This window comes from Ailuropoda melanoleuca, chromosome 1, assembly GCF_002007445.2.
Source record: "Ailuropoda melanoleuca isolate Jingjing chromosome 1, ASM200744v2, whole genome shotgun sequence".
NCBI lineage: Eukaryota > Metazoa > Chordata > Mammalia > Carnivora > Ursidae > Ailuropoda > Ailuropoda melanoleuca.
In genome coordinates, this window is record NC_048218.1 from 70,863,325 (window position 1) to 70,883,221 (window position 19,897).

Sequence of the window (19,897 nt, forward strand, 5' to 3'; positions counted from 1 at the left end):
ATTGTTCCCTGGGGCGGGCCCTCAGAACCAGCCAAACAGTCCTAATGATGTGGAGTGAGTACCACCTTGTGGTTGAAGGAAATGAAACAAGAGCTGCAATGGTGCCTCAGTTTCTCCATCAAATGTAGCACAGAAACATCTAGGACAAAGTGTTTCTGAGATTCGATCAAGTGTTTCTGAGACACCTATGACCCCTTCTAGCCTGTTGTGCCTTTCTGTGCTCGTTCCTGGGGAATGGGGCAGGACAGGAAAAGGGGAATAAGGGAGAGAAGACAGCAGTGGGGGCCTCTAGGGAGAGGTCAGCCCAAAGTGCCATGGCATCTTTGAGCAGTTTTGCTCTGTGTGTGTAAAGAACATGCTTAATTTGGGCAAGGGCTGGCAGAGGCCAGGCCACCCCCCTGCACGTATGGCTTTGAACGATTTCACGTGAATTTGAAAAAAACAAGTTGCCTTTTTAATTTAGGCTATTACTTTTATAACCCGCATGTTTCCTTTCAATAATCAAACCTGACAGCTAGTTTGTCAGCACTGAGTGGTAGGTCATGAACTTGAGTTGGCCTGATTTGTAGGAGGAAAGAAATTCCTCTTCATTAGAGAGGCAGGTCTGGCACCCGCCATGGGCTCGTGCTGCAGTCTTTGATCTTTGATTTTCCCATCTGTAAACCAAGTTCAAAAACACCTGCTGAATCTCCGGGGGAGAGAGTGCTTCACAGGGACACAAAGTCACAATTGCCCTTTTCAGACACCTGCTTCGGTAACCCACTCATGGCTCCCGTGATCTGTCCATACCTACCCACACCCCTGTCTGTTACCACAGACTTCTCTATCTGAGATGTGCAAAGAAATCCGGACGGGACCAGTCAGCGCTATGTGCTGCCTGCTGCCTCCTGACCAGCCTGTGTGACACCATCGGGGCCATTCTGGCCAGACAGCTTACGATCCAGGTGCGTCGGGCCCACAGGTGGCTGTGGCTTCTGTCTTGTTCCTTCACTGTCGAGGTGCGCATTCGCGTCTTGCCTGTGCGCTTGTCGGTCCTTCTGCCCCCGCCCCCTGTGCTCCTGCCCTGATAGCCACGTGACTCCCTGCTCATCTCCTTCGAGGCTTTGCCCAGAGATCAGCTGCTCGGTGAGCCCTCCCCTGAGCACTCGTGTGAACCTATGCAGACCTTTCCCATAGCTGAGCCCCTGATACCCCATCTATTTTCCTTACTTCTTATGCTTGTTGCTTACGGTATGTGAACTCCTACTAGAGGGCCAGCTCCCCAGGGGCAGGAATTTGTATTCACTACCTTATCCCCATCACTTCAAACAGCAGGAAATAGTGATGGTTGTGGTGATTGGTTTTAGAGCCTGGAGCCCAGCCCCGGCTCCCCAGGGCTGGCTGAATGCTTTCCCAAGTGGTGATGCAGGCTTTGGGGCAAGTGAGAAACAGTGTCAGGCTTTCCCAAGGTCTAGGCCTTCAAACCTGTGTAGAAGGGGCCTACCCCAAGGGCATATGCCCCGCAGGGGCACCTCATGGGGCTGGTGCCCACCCAGGTGGACACGACGGAAGGCAGCCTAGTGGCTGTGACACACACCGGGAGAGTTCTAGACCCTGCTTTGAATAGTATTGTCTCACAGACAACCCACCTTTCACACTGGGCGCCCATTCTCATTAGCTGGTGGAGTACAGTGATATCCCAGTAACCATAGCTCATGTTTATCAAATATTTCACTGTGGGCACCTGGGGGCTCAGCCAGTTAAGCGTCTGCCTTCTGCTCCGGTCATGGTCTCAGGGTCCTAGGATCAAGCCCCAAGTCTGGCTCCCTGCTCAGTGGGGAGTCTGCTTCTCTCTCTGCCCCTGCCCCCACTCCTGCTCTCTCTCTCCCAAATAACTAAAATCTTTAAAAATAAGTGCTTCACTATGTACTTGGCACTGAGGGCTTGTCTCATATGAATTCATTTAATCTTCGAATTATTTATGACCTAGGCTCTCTCCTTATCCCTGTTTTATACACGTGGACACTCAGGCCTGGAGGTTGAATAAATTTTATAAGGTCCAGTAAGCATCAGTGCCAGGATTCAAACTCCAGAGTCTGCTTTTTTTTTTTTTCTTTTTTAGGATTTTATTTATTTTGAGAGAGAGTGTGTGCATGAGCTGGGGGAGGGGGCAGGGGACCTGGTAAAGGGAGAGGAAGAGGGAAAGAATCCCAAGCAGACTCCACGCTGAGCATGGAGCCCCACTCGGGACTCGATCTCAGGACCCTGAGATCAGGACCTGAGCCGAAATCAAAAGTCGGACACTTAACCGACTGGCCTGGTAGCTGGTGCATGGGTAGGTAGGAGCTTGTCCGTTCCGCCAGGTGCCGGCCTAAGTACTTTCCATGTTCGTGCCACCTGCTTAGCATTGAGGGAGGCACTGTTGCTATCCCTGTTTCACAGAGGAGGAAACTGAGGCCCAGAGGAGGTCAGTGGTTGGACCAAAGTCACATAGCAGAGGCTGACCCGGTACTGGGAAGAGTGTGGAGTGGGAGGTGGAGGGCTGGCTGTGCCGGTGGGCCTCTGCCTAAGGGATCGGTCATTCAATGCCCCGCCTGTCGTCAGTCAAAGGGAGTTGATAACCCCCCTCTCCTGGGGGCGGTAGGCGGCTTCGCTGGGAGTCCATAGCGGGAGAGGAGACCCAGGATGAGAGGGCCTTGGTCGCCGGAGAACGTTCCGACACCAAGGCTCCATCTCCTTTGCTCCCAGGTTTTCACAGGTGCCTACCTAGCAGCCGTTGACTTGGTGAACTTTGTCTTCATCCTCTTCCCCATCTGCGGCTGCCAACTGAAGGCTCATTTGGGTGAGTGTGTGGTCCTTTGTTCCTGTGTGCGTTCGTCCAGTCTCATTGCGCGCTCAGTGCCGGCTGTCTGTGCCTGAGCCGGGCCCCTGCCAGGCACAAAGGAATGAGCTCCCCGACCCTGGCCAGAGAAGAGAGGCAGGGCCCTAAAGAGTCTTGGGTGTTACTAGTGAGACGGTGCACGCACACCGTGCTCAGCCAGAGGGAAGGCAGGGCCCGCAGGTGTCCGGGAAGGATGGATGGGACCCTGGAATGCGGACCGCAGGGAAGGGTTCTCCAGGTGAAACGATCAGTATGAGCAAAGGCCAGGAGGTTGGGTGGTACATGGCTGTGGGGAGGATCAGTGATATCTCAGTGCGCAAGTCTAGGATGGACAAACAAACCCCGTAAGTTCCGGAAATGGATGCCAGGAATGGGCGTGGGCCACCTCAGGCAGAGCGGGGCCTGGAAGTCACTGAGCTGGGTTGGGTCACCCTGCCTCTGTGGGACTGGGCCTTCCTGAGAAGGGGCAGCAGCGTGCCTGGACCCATGTCCAAAAAGAGTGCTTGCATCTGTGGGGTAAGGTAAGACGTGCCCCGCTGCTCAGCACCGCCCGGAGGACACATGTTCTTACTAGAATTTTCGGAGGACTAGCTGTCTTCTATTTCAAAGAGACTTCCAAGACCATGCTCCTTTCTGGCTCACAGTTTCGGGCCCGGCATAAACACATTGGTGTGTTCCCCCAGGCTGGGCCGGCTCCTCTCTGTGCTGGGTTCTGAGGAGACTACAGAAACTGCCGGGCGTGGTGCCTGCCCTCGGGGGCTCAGTCTCGCAGAGGCAACTCTGTGCACAGATACCTGTGAAACATAAAACGCTCTGAGAGGGCCAAGGAAGGAGAAGAGCACCGGTCGGGAGGGTGGATGGACGGGGTGGTGGGGAGGAAGGACTTCTGCAAAGAGGAGGCACAGCCACGGGGCCCTGATGGGTGGGGAGGACCTGGCCTGCAGCAGAGCTTGGGAGGCCGTTCTGGCATCAGGGCCGGGTCGACCTCTGGTTTTCGCAAGTCGCTGTCCATCGAGTTCTAGATCCCAGGAGCCTGTGGCATTTTGCTGTGTGTTGCAGGTCGGGGCTCCCGGAAAAGGAAGAGGAGGCGGCGGCTCAGGGCCAGTGTATTTGCTCTGGCCCTGCCGCTGAGCCTGGGACCAGGCTGGGCTCTCTGGGCCGCTGTCCCCAGGGCTTCAGGCCCCGTCCGAGGGCCCCAGCGGAGGCTGCTGGAAAGCCTGCTGCAGGTGAGGCTGAGCCCAGGAGGGCGTGGGGGTGTGCGTGTCCCTTCCCTCCTCACGGTCCCAGCAAATGCCCTGGGTAGGGGCAGAGTTGGGGCTTGCCGTTGTTGGGAGGAAACTACTAACATTGGAAAGGCTGGGTGTGGGATGTGTGGGCTGTCCCCTCGGGGCGCTGAGTGTGTCACCTTTTCCCGCAGGACAACACTGAGATCCTCGGCTACCTCCTGGGTGGCATCGCTGCCTTCGGCTCCTGGGCTTCCCGGATCCCCCCACTCTCCAGAATTGTGAGGCTGGGTCGGGGCTGGGACTGTGGGTCCCCGTGGCGGGTCTTAGGGCCCCTGGGAGCACCCTCCAAGATCCAGGTCCTGGGGTGGAGTGTTGTGTCACGTGTATATCACGTGTGTAGGGGTGTGTGTGTGTGTGTGCCTTTGTGCACGTGCAAGCGCTGGGCAGCCCACCCCTGGGAGCGTGTGAGGCCTTCTAGAGCCTCTCAAGGGACAGCCCATTGTGTTCTCTCCATAGCAGAGAAGAGCAGGCTCGCAGGTAGAAGCACCGGGGTTCAGTAAACGAGCATGCCGTTAGGAAATGAGAAGGTTTCAGAGGAGAGCGTCACGCGGCTGCCGGGCTTCTGTGTATTCAGGAGCACCTCACCGCAGAAATTTCCAGGCGTCTAGGCTCAGGGAAGCCCCGTGTTGGCCGGTGCCGTAGGGGACGCAGCCACGACTTGAGATGCTGTGCTTGCCCTCGGGAAGCTCAGAGTCTTGTGGAAAGACACGGAAATGCAAAGCAGGGTATTTTAATGTTCCGAGAAAGATGGAATCAGATGTTTGGGGTTTCAGAAGAGGGAGAGAAAGCTCCCACACTAGTCAAATGAGTGAGGGTGAAAACGTCACCCTTCCAGGTGGGGGGTGCCAGGGACGCCTCAGGCTGACTCCGAAGGGAAGGTGAGGCTGGGAGAGGCAGAGGTGAGGGAACGCGGGGAGCCCACAGGAAAAGTCACCGAGGCAGGAGAGCCCCTGCGTGCCGCCTCCAGATCCAGGAAGGGGAGCATGGGGAGCCCCTGGGACGCGGGGCTCAAAGGCCTTCAGAGGGGCTGGTGCAGTGCCTGGCTGTGTTAGTTCCCTGGGGCTGCCGTACGAAAGGATCACGAACTTGGGACAATAGAAAAGTCTTGTCTCAAGGTACTAGAGGCCGGCAGGCCAGTACCAAGGTGTTAGCGGGGCCATGCTCCCTCTGAAGGCACTAGGCCAGGAGCTCTTCCAGGCCCCTTTCCAAGTTTCTGGAAGTTCCTTGGCTGATGGCTATGTAACTCCAGGGTTCACACGGCGTTCTTTCTCCCTGTGTGTGTCCTCACGCGGCCTTCCCTCTGTACGTGACTGTGCCTGACTTTCCCCTTTGTAAAGACACGGTCATGTTGGGTGAGGGTCCACCCTAATGACCTCATCTTAGCGTGGTCATCTGCAAGGACCCTGTTTCTGGAGAAGGCCACGTTCACAGGCTCTGAACCCCTAACACCACGCACCTAACATTGCCCCGCAACTGTGTCCTTCCTTCTTCATTTTATTCACAACATTTGTCACAGCCTGAAATTACCTCCTTTGGTTTTTTTTTTTTTTTAAAGATTTTATTTATTTATGTGACAGAGAGACAGCCAGGGAGAGAGGGAACACAGCAGGGGAGTGGGAGAGGAAGAAGCAGGCTCCCAGCGGAGGAGCCTGATGTGGGACTCGATCCCGGAACGCCGGGATCACGCCCTGAGCTGAAGGCAGACGCTTACCGACTGCGCTACTCAGGCGCCCCACCTCCTTTGGTTATTAACCAAATTGCTGGTCCCCAGTGAACGTCAGCACCCGGAGAGCAGTGGTCTTGTCTGTTTTATTCCATCTGTGTTCCAGGGGCTTGGAGTCTGCCTGTGGTAGGGTGCCAGCAGACACTTTTTAATGATCGACCTAATCTGGTCTGCGAAAAAGGAAGCTCAGGGACGCAGGAGTTAGAAGGGCTTTCTTGGGGCAAAAAGAGCAGCCCTGGTCTCTGTGATCTTGGGGAAGAGAACCAAAACCAAGACTGGAAAGAGGTTATGGGGAGGGGGGCACACCCCATTTATAGGTTAGATGCTTTGCATAGTTTCTGGAACGTTGAACACAATCAGTATTGTTATTCTTATCTTAGGAGGTAGTGGGCTCCCCATCACTAAAGGCATTCAAGCCTGATGGCCCCTGGGCAGGCAGAATAGAGTTAGATCGTATTAGGGATTAGGTTGGGCAATCTCTGAGGCGCTGTCTCTGAGCCCAGAGCTAGGATCCCCTTACTAGGGGAGAAACTCAGCAGGGTTTGGGGTGTTCTGGGAAGCCTCGCCAGCATGGCCTTGAACCCTAGAACCCCCAGAAGCTGCTTCTAATTTACCCCTGGTGAGGGCACTGAGAAGCAGAACGGTTGAGTGGCTTTGGTGGAAGAAGTTCCCATTCTGACCAGTACAGCCTATGCTGGCAGCACTGGGACCTGTCGCCGTTGCAGGAGCTGAGGCACGGCCTGCTTCCAGCCCCCAGCGCAGATTTGCCAGGCAACCACTGGGCTGGACATCCCGCCTGGGTTCTCTGTGACCAGCCAGACGAAGCCTGTGTGTGCCGGCCCTGCCGTATCTCGAGTCACCAAGCCAACCCCAGCCCACGGCAGTTGCCCAGCACCTGCAGTGTGTCCGGCGTGCAGGCAAATAGAGCCCAATAGGCCCTAGTGCTGAGCAGGAAGGGAGATTGAGTTTTGAAGTCAGTGGGTTGGCACGTGAGTGACAGCAGAGGGCTCCCCCAGCTTGAGCTCTTCGAGAACAGTGACAGGTGCAAAGTCAAGAGGCAGAGGGCAGGTCCCAGCCCTGGCCCTGCAAGTCACCTCCCCTCTCGGGCCGTCAGTGTCCGTGGTAAATGGAGCTGGGCAGGCTTGGGGGGTCCCCGAGGCTTTCTCGTCACAGCAGTGCTGACTGGGACAGAGCTGCTTCCCGGGCTGAGTCAGATGCGGCCGGCAGTCAGAAGGGGCCACCCTTCCCAGCCCGGGTGCTGCCTGTCTCTATGAACAGTCTTCAGGGCATGACCAAAAACAAAACAGGGAGCCCCAGGAACCAAACTTGAAGAAATGCGGAGGGAAATGAAACACTCGCAAAGAATCTTTTTGAGAGTTGGAATAAAAATGGGGAAAATCAGCCAAACCTTGCTTCTTCCTCTGAATTTTTTTCATTCTCTAGCCAAGGCCTGTATATCTCTAAATTCAGTTATTTAAAAAGTAAAATGAATTATATATTATTTATATTTATATAAATTTAAATATACCATGTGATTAGATATAATTGAAAATATATAGTATTTGTGTATATACATATAAATGTATATATAAAGTGACTTCATTCCTATAAAGTGTATATAACATATAAATATTGAATATGGGTTTTTTGGCTTTTGTTTTGTTTTGGTTTTGGTTTTTTAACCAATATTGTCATTACTCATTCTCCAAAAATATCCCCTGACTTCATTTTCTTTTTTTTTTTTTTTTTTTTTTTTTTTAAAGTTTTTTTTTTTTTTNGATTTTTTATTTATTTGACAGAGATAGAGACAGCCAGCGAGAGAGGGAACACAAGCAGGGGGAGTGGGAGAGGAAGAAGCAGGCTCACAGCAGAGGAGCCTGATGTGGGGCTCGAACCCATAACGCCGGGATCACGCCCTGAGCCGAAGGCAGACGCTTAACCGCTGTGCCACCCAGGCGCCCCCCTGACTTCAAAACTTCCAGAGTATTGTCTCTCATGTCCCTGACCTTTCCCCGCTGGCCAGATTCAGCATTGGTGGTCCCAGGAAGAAAAGTCAGTCCTTGGCTGTTCATAATTCGTCCTAATTCCCTCCCTTCTCCCAGCTGACATTCATGCACCCCTACCCAGCGCCAGGTGTCAGGGATGCTGAGATGGGGAGGACGCCAGCCTTACGCTCAGGAGCCGTCTGGCTGTTGGGATGTGTCTTGTGTCATGGGGCCTGGAAGTGGGAGTGACTCGCCCCTGTTAGGGTGGGGGTGGTATGGGAGGCTTCTCAGAGTTGAGTTTAAGCCAGGTTCTGAGGCATGAATAGGAGTTCACCAGGCAAAGGAAGCAGCTTGAGCAAAAGCCAGAAGCCTAATAGAAACAGCACTTTTGAGGACTGGCCATGGGCAGAGGGTTTGCCCTCCAGCCCGCATGCCACCAAGGGCTTAGGTCTTAGAATCCGTCTCTGAGGAAGCTGGGGGTGGCAGTGCTTCTCCCTGCCCAGCTCCCTCCTCTCTCTCTGTCCAGTGCCAGGGTAAGGCGTTTCCCTCCATCCACCTGTGGACTCGGTTCCTGTCGGCCCTGGCTGGCCTCCTCTATGCCTCGGCCATCGTGGCCCATGACCGGCGGCCTGAGTACTTGCTCCGGGCCACGCCCTGGTTCCTGACCTCCCTCGGCCGAGCTGCGCTGGACCTCTCTGTATCCACCTGGGGCCTAGGGGGCTTCACCGCCTGTGTCTCCTCTCCTCCCTGCCCCTGGGGTGTCCTCCTTCCCTCTTGCTAGCTGGAGCTCTCTCCCAGGCGCCAGAGACAGGATTTGAGGCCTGGGGCAGACAGGTGCAATTGCAGTTACTTGCAATTTTGGATTTCGTTTCCTTTATGTATATCTAAAAGAAGGAATGATCTCTTGGCTGGAGTTCTGTGGAGCAGCAGGGGGAAGTATGCAGGTTCCTGGCCCTGGGAGCAGAAGACCTGGGTGCCATTCTCACTGCTGCTCCTCCCCTGGGCCGGTCCCCACCCTCCCAGGAACCTGTGTTCCTCATCTTTGCCCTGTCTTTCTCACAAGGCTAGGGAAGAGCTTTGAGCTTTGTGAGCGATGGGTCACGCAGGGGTCAGCATCCCCGCGGAGATGGGGGAGCAGAGCTGGGGGGGCCTGGGCTGGGGAGCAGAGATAAAAGCTGACAAGGGCTGCTCTTTGTCAGTGACCCCTGAGCACCTTTTTGGTTCCCCAGGGGGTGTTGCCTGATGCACAGAGAGCCCAGCGACCTTGACAAGAGAGCCTCAAGGGCAAGCTAANCCCAAACATAGTTCAGAAATAGTTAAAGAGGGTCGTTCTCTCATGAGCTGTGTTAGTTTTCTAGGGCCGCCATATTAAGTTATCAGAAGTTGGCCTAAGACAACAGAAATGTATTCTCACAGTTCCACAGGCTGTAAGTCTGAAGTCCATGCAGGGCCACACTCTCCTGGAGAACCTTCCCTTGCCTCTTCCAGCTTCTCATGGACCTGGTGCGCCTTGGCAGCGGTAGCCTAGTTTTATTTCCTGCCTCAGTCTTCACAAAACCTCTTCCCTTCGTGTATCTCTGTGTGTCCTCTTCTCTTACGAGGATTATGGGATTAAGGGTCCATCCTAATCCACTATGACCTCATAGCTGTATCTGTAAAGACCCTTTAAAGAAGAAGAAAAGATTTTATTTTTAGGTTATCTCTACACCCAGTGCGGGCCTCGAACTCACAACCCCCAGATCAAGAGTCGCTCGCTCCACTAACTGAGCCAGCGAGGGGCTCCAAGACCCCATTTTAAAATAAAGTCACTTTCTGAATTTCCAGATAGATATGAATTTGGGAGGGGCGGGGGGGGACACTATTCTGTACTGTCCCTGTAAGCAAAGCCCTTCAAGGAAGATGTTTTTCAAAATGCTGTTGTTTAACAAGTATTTACTAAGTATTTACTAAATTGTTAGAGACAGGATCTTGCTGGCGCTGGGCCCTTGTGTGGGAAATGTCGAGGAAGTCAGACCCAATTCCATTCTTAAACGAGCTCATGTCTGTTCTGGGGCCGCCCTGGGCAGGATCACCCCGGGAGGGAGAGAGCCCAGGCAGCGGGGCCCTCGGGGTGCAGAGCTCAAGGTAGCCCTGGGTGGCTGGAATGCTCTGCTTCCTTGGACCTTAACTCTCCCTCTCAGATCATATTCCTCTCCTGGGCAATGAAGAGCAAGATGAGACGGGCCTTGGGATTTGCCCCCGAAGCCAGGGAGAGCCCCGACACCCAAGCCCTCTTGACCTGCACGGACAAAGAGGAAGAAAGCCAGGAGGCAAGGTCTCGCCGGCTGGAAAACTGCGGGTCCCCCAGGGGGCTGCATGCGGGACCCTGGGGGTCCCTCGAACTAGGACAGTTGCTCACTTTAAAAAACTGTTTATGGAAAAAAGAAGCTACTGGTTTTGCCCAACACTAAGGGTACCCTGAATAAATAGGACCCTCCACTTTTCCAATTACGACGCATTTTTAAGGTTTTTTGATCATTTAATAAACTTTAATATATTTTTAGCAACATAGATGGACTACTCAATGTCCATGTATGCTCTTTGGCAGTTTTCTTCCTCATATATGTACGTTCCCGTGTTACATAAAGTAACAGGTTCACTAACACAGCCTTTTTCCATTGATGCGGCTAAAAGCTGATCTTTCAAGGTGCTGTTGACGGTAGCGCCCACCATTTACAATTATGTCACACCAGGCCCCGCGATTGTCTCCTTCTACTGATTCGAGAAGGTGACCGCGGTTTGTCTTTGTCACCTTCCAACTGAGGCGGTTTGTCTTTGTCAAAAGCCCTTGGTTCCAATACCTGAGAAATTACTTCATTATACAACCATGCTTATCAGGGCTGGAATAAATCAGCTCCCTCTTTTCTAAGATCATTTCTTGAGGAGAAAAATCTCACCTATTGCCTGGGCTGCTCGCTCTCCTCGTTTTTGTCTCAGAGACTGTAAATGAGACTCTCTGCGAGCGAACTGGTCCACGCCTTCGAACGTTCTAGGTTTAACAATGGAATCTGACCGAGTTAATGCAACAGAAGGTCGTGGTGGGCATGGCCAAGGGAGAGGGGTTTATGCAAGGGCTTGGACCAGAGCTCCATGTTCTCATCAAGGCTCTAATGGGAGGTTATTTTCATTCCATTCTAGAAACTTAGGAAATTACATTCCCAAAGGGAGCAAAAGTGTTTCAAGAGAGCCCTGTGTGTCTTGGTGTTCTGAAGGGAGGAAGTAGAGCCTTGGCGATGTCTTCTGTAGTCTGTAGTTCTTTATTTTTTTTTTTTAAGATTTTATTGATTTGAGAGAGAGAGTGGGGGGGATGATCAGAGGGAGAAGCCGACTCCCCGCTGAGCAGGGAGCCTGACACAGGGCTCGATCCCAGGACCCCAGATCATGACCTGAGCCCAAGGCAGACACTTCACCAACAGAGCCACCAGGCGCCCCTCTTCTGTAGTTCTTTACAGCGCTGGTTCTCAACGCGTGGTCGCTGGACCAGCATCGCCCACGAACTTGTTGGAGATGTAATTCTAGGCCTCCACCAGCTCTACCAACTCTTAAGCTGAGGGTGTTTTCATAAGTCCATTGGGTGTTTCTGATGCACACTAATGCCTGAGAACCACTGGTTTACAAAAGCATTTATTTAGTGCCTACTGCAGTGGTTCCCAGACTTTGCCACGCTTTAGAATCATCTGGGGAGGCGGGGGGCTCTGAAACTTCAGGTCACATCCCTACCAATGAATCAGAATGTCTGCTGGGGGAGGGCAGAGGTAAACATCAGGGTTTGTTTTTTTTTAAGATGCCCAGGTGACTCCACTGTGCAGCCACTTTTGGGAACCACTGACAAAGAGATAAGACGGGTGCCTGGGTGGTTCAGTCAGTTAAGCATCTGCCTTTGGCTCAGGTCGATCCCGGTGGGGTCCTGGGACCGAGCCCCAGGTCGGGCTCCCTGCTCAGCGGGGAGTCTGCTTCTCCCTCTGACCCTCTCCCCTGTCATGCTCTCTCTCTCCCTCACTCTTTCTCTCTCAAACAAATAAAATCTTAAAAAGAGAGAGAGAGATAAGATAACATCTTATAGGCAGGAGAAAGTGAAATATACCATGAAAGAACAGAAAAAAATATTTTAAGGATTCTTTTGAAGAAAATGGGACCTTGTTTCTGGAAAATGTCTCCTAAGAATTCTGTTTTTGTCTCCCCATCTCCGCTTGAAAGAATTCAGATTGGGTGCCTCTCACCACACTACCACCCTGCAAATCACTCAGGACAATGGCTGCCATCAGTCGCTACTTGGAGCTGACCATCGAGCCCGTGCAGCAGGTAAGTGGCTGTGGGCCACAGCCAGGGGTCCAGAAGGGTGGGAAGTAGTCACGGAAGGCTTCCTGGAGAAGGTGACACTTTTGCTCCCTCATGGCCAGAATGAGGCAAGAAAGCATGTAAAAGGAGGAAGGAGCTCTCCAAGGCCTCAGTGAGGGAAGGGTGAAAGGCTGGAGAGGAGGCAAGGGAGAGATCGTCCCACTGTGGAGCCTGTCATCCTGAGGGGCAGGAGTCCAGGAGGCATCAGGACTGGAGACTCAGGGTCAGATGTGCCTTTTAAAGGCATCACTGAGGCAGTGTTGGGGGGCAGACTGGGGGAGAGGAGATAGAAGCAAGGGACAGTTGTAAGTCCAGGAGAGAGGTGGTGTGGCCTGCACCAAGGCTGGGGCAGGTGGAGAGGCGGAGACTGAGTGGAGGGGTGGCAGGCAGAGTGATGGGGGAGTGAGGGTGGAGGCTGAGGGAGGCGGAGGGAGGCTGAGGGCTCCCAATGACTCCCAAGGTGCTGAGCCTGTGCGTGGAGGGTCCTCAGGAGGAAGAGGCTTAGAAAAGAGATAGGAAGAGGTGACAGGAAGTCTACCCCCTCATCCCACACCCACTAAGACTTCCTGTGGTGGTTTCCAGCGACCTCCAAGTCTGTAAATCCTGGGTCTGCTCTGTCCTTGTGAGATTTAACACACTTGGCCACTGGCTGCTTCGCATTTGTGGGGCACGGGTGCTCCCAGCCTCTCTGCCACCTTGTGCAGGCCCCTGATGGATGGCTGGCCCCCGAGGCCGCGGCACCCCAGCTCTGTCCCCTTAGGGCTCCCTTCTCTTGGCATGCTCCATCAGGCCCAAGTCCATAGCGCTCAGGGCCAGCTCTTGCTGCTGTCCCTGTGCGTCCTTATGCCTTCCCCTCCCTCCGTTCCAGTCCTGTCAGTGTCACCACAGGGCATCCCACACTTGCCGTGTCCAAACAGAACTTGGGATTGCCATGCCCTCTCCCTCCCCCGTCCCCTTCCCTGCAGTTGGTCAGGCCCCAGATTCTTCTCTCCCCCTTACCATGTGCCAGCGCCATCCTCTCCACATGCGAGTCTCCGAAATGCTGCTTTTAACATAGAGCCAGCGGCCTCCTACCTCATTCCCTTCTCCGCTGCTCATCTTGTCCCACCCCCTCCACCTGCAACCAGCGGCCAGGAGGGGCCATTACATCGTGTTCCTACTTGGTCTGAAACCCCCTGGCTTCTCATCCATACCGAAGAAAATCTCAAGTTACACAGACTTTCAAGACCCCGGAGCCCAGCGCTCGCTCCCTCCCCAACTGTCCCCTATCGTCCTCCCTCTTCTCTCACTCTCAGCTGCCTGGGATTGCTCTCCATGCCTGTGCCTAGAATGCTCTTCCTCCAGAATTATTTTATATGGCTGCCTCCTTCTGATCTTCCGGACTTCAGTTTAAATGTCGCCTTCTCTGCTGGCTCAGTTGGTTGAGCGTCTGCCTTCAGCTCAGCTCACGATCCCAGGGTCCCAGGGTCAAGGCCTCCGATGCTCCCTGCTCAGAGGGGAGTCTGCTTCTCCCTCTGCCCCTCCTCCTGCTCATGCTCTCTCTCTCCCTCCCTCTCTCTCCCTCTCTCAAATAAATAAATAAAATCTTTATAAAAAATAAAATAAATGTCACCATCTCAAAGGCCACCCCTGATGACACACTCAAAAGTAGCCCCCACCTCACTGTCATATTTCTTTATTTTATTGCCTTTTTAAATGCTCTACAAAGCACTTCTCACTATCTTTTACTTTTGTCTGGGATATAAACTTTGCCTGCTTCTCCCTTGTCTGACTAGACCCTGGTGCGTGTGCGGCCCTCGGTGAAGGCTGTTCGGATGTTGGGAGCGTGGCACGGAGCTCCGTGGTAGCGGCCCCCATTCAGCGGCCCGCGGGACGGGCTGGTGCTCAGAGAGGGTCTGGGCCTGAGAGATGGCTTTGACTCTTTGTTGTGGTTCCTTGCAAAGTGGGCACAAGTAACCCCAGGATGTCAGTGGCGTTCAGAGAGACTCAGAGCACGCTTTCACAGTTAAAAGCCCACTTGGGCCAGTAAACCCTTCTTAGGATGGGACTCTGGGGAGAGCACAGGGAGCCCAGCAGCATCTGGCAGCATTTTGCACGGGTCATTTGTAAATCATCGAACTTCTGAAAAATAAGAGTGCAAAACTTGCCTTCACTCTGACCCTTCCAGTACCTGAATCGTGAATGGATTCCTGATGCGGAACAGACTCGTGAAAGAAAAGTGTGTCCCTTTTTCCTTTTCTGCTGAGGCCTCCAGCACATTTTTGAGCAAATAGTCCCATTTGGCTTCTTCCCTCTGTGTCCACCAGAGGGCAGTGGTGTCGCTGAGACAGCTCCCAGGAGCAAGCCTGCAGCCCTGCCGTCCAGCCCGGCAGAAAGCCCCTTCTGGGGACTCCAGGGCCACCACTCCCACAGTAGTGTGTTTCTTGGGGGCTAACTACTTGTCAGTCTTTGAGGCAGTAATAACAGCCATCGCTGTCGTGATGCTGCTTGCGCTGGTCACAGTGCTTGGAGTACTGGACTAAGTGCTTTGTAACCAACCATAGAAATGATCCCTCTGGTCTAAGTGCTTTGTGTACATGAACTCATGTAAACCTCACAGCCAACCCCTAACGTCTTCCACAGATAAGGAAAACGGGGCACAGAGAGGTTAAGCAGCTTGCTGAAGGTGACACAGTTTGTCAGTGGCTGAACCAGGATTCAGACCTGTCTCTACCCGCGTCTGTGCCCTTGACCACTAGGCGACACTGCCCCTTACTTGGCATAATGTTTGACACCAAGTAAGCATTTGATAAATGGTTGGCTTTTAAATTATTATTAACGCAAATTCTCATAACTATTATTATTTCTATTGTTATTATTGAATAATTAACCATTGTATTATGTTTTTAAATTGAGGCACAGGGAGGGTTAAGTAACTTACCCAAGATCTCATAGTTAGAAAAGCACAGGAATGGGTTTCAAATGAAGCCTGTCTGATCCTGGGACCTGAGCTTTTTTTAAAGAGAACATGCCCTCTGTGCTCAGTTCATGCCTGCTCATTTAGCCAATTTTTTCTTTTTTTCATGACAGCATCCCAGGGGGGAACGTTGTGGTGAAATAGGTCCCCTACTGCCATGTGCATTGCTGTGTATCCGGTCTGCACAGCCATCTGGAAGTGGACAAGAAAGGCCATGGGGATGCTCGCTTGTCTTCCCAGTGGTCCCTCCTAGGCGCTGGTCCTAAGGAGAGGTTTTCCAGGAGATACAGCCGGGTTCAGGGTGCGCTCAGGGACTGAGACCTATGGGGTCATGGGGATGAGTGACTTGGAACATTTAAAAACTCCATTATCTCTCTCGATTCAGGTGTGGTCGGAATTTACAGACTCTATCGTTGTTGTCTGGGGGGGACCTCTGCCCCCCGTTCCCCAGCCCGTCTAGCCAGCTCTCATGTGAAACCGTGCACCTGACCCACGCAAGGCTGGAACCCTGTGTGATCTGGGGTCCAGTACGAGTAGCTATTCTTATGTGTCCGAGGCATTTACATCTGAGCCCTGTGACCCCCCTTCAAAGGAGGCAAGGCAGGGATTACTACCCCCTTTGCTAGATTAGGAAACTGAGACTCAGGGAGGATGTGTTTCTTGCCAAGGCATGTGGTTCATTGTGGAAGATGTGGCTTTAGAAGGTAGGCTGTTCCCCTGTGCTGTGTCAGTGGAATGACCCAAATCCTGCCTGGTTCCAAAACCCCGGCCAGCAGGGCTTCAGGGATCTCTGGCAGAGTCCCCTGAGCCCTGTGCAGGGAAGCTCTCTTCTGAGATGGATGGGTGGATGAATGGATGGAAATCTTGCAGGTTTCTTCCTCTCTTTACCCTCCCGAGCTGCTGGTGGGTATGAGGCCGTGCAGTGCCTTTTAGCAGGAGCTTTCCGAATTACAAATGCACATTCCCTCTGATCCAGCAGTTCCGCTTCTAGAAATGTATCCGTTAAATACCGTGAGACCTTGGATGCACAGTAGAATTTCCTACAGCCAGTGTTGTAAAAGCAAGAGATGGGAAACGCCCAACGTCTGTCAGTAGGGGACAGGTTTCGCAGTTTGGGAACACCTGCACGATGCCACGAAAGGAGCAGAAAGAGCAGCAAAGCCACTGCTGTGGAGCTATCTCCAGGACACATGGTGAAGTGAGAAAAAGCAAGTGCCTAGGGGAGTGTCGATGTGCCGCCACCGTGTGTGGAAGTCGGGGAGCTGTGTGTCTGCTTTTGATTGGGTATGGATGGACCATCTGGAACCGTCTGTACACAGGAACCCCAGCCCTGGCTGCCCCTGGGGAGGACCAGGTGGCTGCGGGATTCAGGTGGGGGCCAACCTTGCATTCTACACCCTTTTGTACCTTTTTTTTTAAGCTTTTACTTATTTATTTGAGAGAGAGCGCGAGCAAGAGCATGAGTGTGGGGAGAGACAGAGAGAGAGGGAGAAGCAGACTCCCTGCTGAGCAGGGAGCCCCATGCGGGACTCGATCTCAGGACCCTGAGATCATGACCTGAGCCGAAGGCAGACGCTTGGCCGAATGAGCTACCCAGGCATCCCTTGCACCCTTTGAATACTGGAGTATTTGAATGCTTTGACAATTCAAAAATAAAGTAAGCTAAGTCTCCCTGCCTGCCCTTCCCCCACACCTCGCAGGCAAGCTGCAGCACCACCAGGCTGCCCGGCGATGGACAGATGAGCCCTGGAGACGCCACACTGCGGGAGCCCCCCTCATACCCTCCCGTTCAGGTCATCCGGGCCCGCGTGTCTTCCAGCAGCTCCTGCGAGGTCTCCTCCATCAACTCGGACCTCGAGGTACATGCTGCAACCCGCCAGGTGCATGGCCGTCCCTCACTGCCACGTGCCAGGGCCTGCACTTGCACTGCTGTGCTCGAGGCTGCCCACGCTAAGCTCACGCCTGCGGGATGGTGACCGAGCATGCATGGTGCTCCCGCCACGGGAGGTGCTCATGAGGGGCGGGGCTGAGAAGAGCTTCCCACAGTCAAATGAGTCAGGACGGCAGGGCAGGTCGCAGTGCCATCTTAGAGTCACTCGCATGTTCAAGTCTCAGAAAGAAACGCATGAGTAGTTAACTTTCAGAGCCGGAGTGTTCCCTGAACCCATTTGACCATGGAGCACCTCTTCCCCTGGAGGAGCCCCAGCTCCTGCGTGCTGCTATCAGGGTCATACACAGGAGCCCCGTGCTGGGCCCCGGGCCCCCTATTTTCGCAAACTCCACCTCATTTGGAGTTTTTGGATCTGTGAGCAAAACACAGGTCCTGTCTTGGATGCCACAAATGGCGCTAACTCTGGGGTCCGAGCTATTGGGTCAGTGTCGGTCCCCAGCTGTGGCTCCCAGCCCGGTTCTAGGAGGCAGCTTCCCATTGCCTGTGGAAAAGGAGAATAAAGACAGCATTGTGGGTGTGGGGTGGCAACATGAGAGTGTCGCTGTCTTTGGCAGGGCTTGGGTGGGGAAGGGAGGACTGTCCTTCCTCCTGGGTTTGTCTTCTACTGTCTTAGAGTTAAAATGCCCTTTTATAAAACGATGATAATAGCAGGTGGTAGTTGGTGTTGAGTTTGTAGTTTTGGTTTTTTTTTAATGGCCTTATCCGGCAAAATAGTCAGTTAGCCATCTTGGATAAGTCCCCTAAACTTGTTGANCCTCCTGGGTTTGTCTTCTACTGTCTTAGAGTTAAAATGCCCTTTTATAAAACGATGATAATAGCAGGTGGTAGTTGGTGTTGAGTTTGTAGTTTTGGTTTTTTTTTAATGGCCTTATCCGGCAAAATAGTCAGTTAGCCATCTTGGATAAGTCCCCTAAACTTGTTGAACTTGTGGACCCCAAAATCCAAAAGACTCAGAATCACTGATCTGTGGGATACAGTCCTGATCCCTCAGTGTGAGGTTCCCAGCATTTCACCGCGACCCCAGCCTCATGGGACCTCCGGGCCTTTCTCTCTGGAGTTCCCCCTGGCCCATGTGTCCGAATCCTACCCAGATGCCACCTGCCATGGGGACATTACCTTCATCCCACCAACACGCACTCGAGATTAATGGCTCCTTGCCTTGGATGCCAGAACCGACAGCTCTCTTCCGCAACTTCCACTGTTGACCGTGTTACCTGGGGAGCTGTCAGGGCTTGTCTCCCCACCAGGCTGGGCATGAGCTTTTTGGGAGTAAGGCCTGAGCCACCTTCACCTTTCTCTGCCCCTCGATTCTGGAGCACAGCGGGCCGTTGAGAGCTGGGTTTTGAGCGATGAATTCTGCACCAGATCGAGGACCATTTGGCGTCCATGAATCCCCATGTCATGCAGTGTTGTTCACTTCCTGGATCCAGTCTCAGAATTTGTAGGACACCCAGAGCACATGGCTTGGCAGCCTGGATCCAGCAGTCTTGGCAGAAATCTAAGGCTGGGGGGTGGGAAAGAATGAGCTTGACTGGCCAAGTGTGTTCAGTGAGGAGAAAAAAAAAGTGAAGTCAGTGAGTCAGGGAGGGGCTGGGGAGACCCAGGAGCACTACAGGCTCTGTGGAAACAAGGGCAGCCAAAGCTGAGGTAAGGACTGGACAGTGACCTTGAAAAATTGGGAAATTTGTGTTGGTGGCAGGTTTGGGCCGTTCTGTGATTTATGGCCCTTGTCCTTCCCCCATTCTATTACCTCTTTCTAGACATTGATTTTTTTTTTTAAATTAAATACCAAGGGGACAGAGTCACACTTGTGAGTTAGGCAAATGGAGGGCTTTTGAGACTCACCTGCCCCAGCCCCGCCCGCGTCCTCCTCACCCGCACCATCCTTCGGCCTCATTCCCAAAAGCACACACGCACCACGAGTGACACGTCTACTGAGTCCTGTAAAGAAATAACTCCGAATTTCACTAGATAGATGCGCTGACAGATCAAACGGGACTGGAAAACTCCCAATACGAATGGTTCAATAGATGAGCAGGAGACAGTGTGGCTTTTGTCAGCTGTGGGATCCGTGGGGCCTTCTGGGTGTCTGCATGTTCTGTTCTTGAAAGGGATACATGTGTCGTAGAACATTTGGAAAATGCAAAGAACAAAATCGAAATTACGCCACAAGCCTACCAACCAGCGGCTGCCTCTGAGTGGTGGGATTGTCCGAGCTTGACAGTGTCCCCTTCTGAAGCAATGTTCTTTAAAGATCCCAGTGCCCCGATGGCAGAATATAAGCAAGAGGGTGTCTGTTGGCCGGTGAGTAACTAGCACTGCACCTGCCCTTTTGGTCACTTATTCGGCAACTATTCTCTGCTCGTGGAAATTGGAAAGAAAAATATGTGAAGGCTGGCCTGAGATGGGAGGTGGCAGGCAGTTGGTCAGTTGGTCACAGATGAGAGCGTTACCCCTCCAGACCACACTCCCAAGGGACCGAAGCCTGGGGACGGATGCCAGAGCCCCAGGCTGTGGCTGCCTCTGGCTTAGGACTTCTTGCTCTCTCAGGGTTGCACGATTCAAATATTTGCTGGCATTACGCTGAGACAGCTGTGGCATCTGTCCCCACTCTCGGGTTGCGCCACCCTGCCCGTCTCCCCTGGACTCCCCCGAGGTGGCCTCCTGTGCCCTTTTCTGCCTCGCCTTGTCTGTCTGCCTTGATGGCTTCTGCTTGTCTCCTTGGACCCCGAAGTGAATGCGTTCCAGCTCCCACGGTG

The 19,897-nt window shown here is 53.2% G+C and overlaps 1 protein-coding gene across 1 annotated transcript in view; it reads left to right on the forward strand.

Annotated features, from left to right (window-relative positions):
• Positions 1–19,897, forward strand: part of TMEM44 (transmembrane protein 44) — a 33,269-nt gene that overhangs the window by 1,769 nt on the left and 11,603 nt on the right. The window contains exons 2-9 of the mRNA XM_034671235.1: positions 818–944; positions 2,728–2,821; positions 3,920–4,086; positions 4,278–4,364; positions 8,381–8,551; positions 10,035–10,163; positions 12,091–12,195; positions 16,888–17,046. Of these exons, the coding sequence (XP_034527126.1) occupies positions 818–944; positions 2,728–2,821; positions 3,920–4,086; positions 4,278–4,364; positions 8,381–8,551; positions 10,035–10,163; positions 12,091–12,195; positions 16,888–17,046 (1,039 nt within the window). The remainder of the gene's footprint in view (positions 1–817; positions 945–2,727; positions 2,822–3,919; positions 4,087–4,277; positions 4,365–8,380; positions 8,552–10,034; positions 10,164–12,090; positions 12,196–16,887; positions 17,047–19,897) is intronic.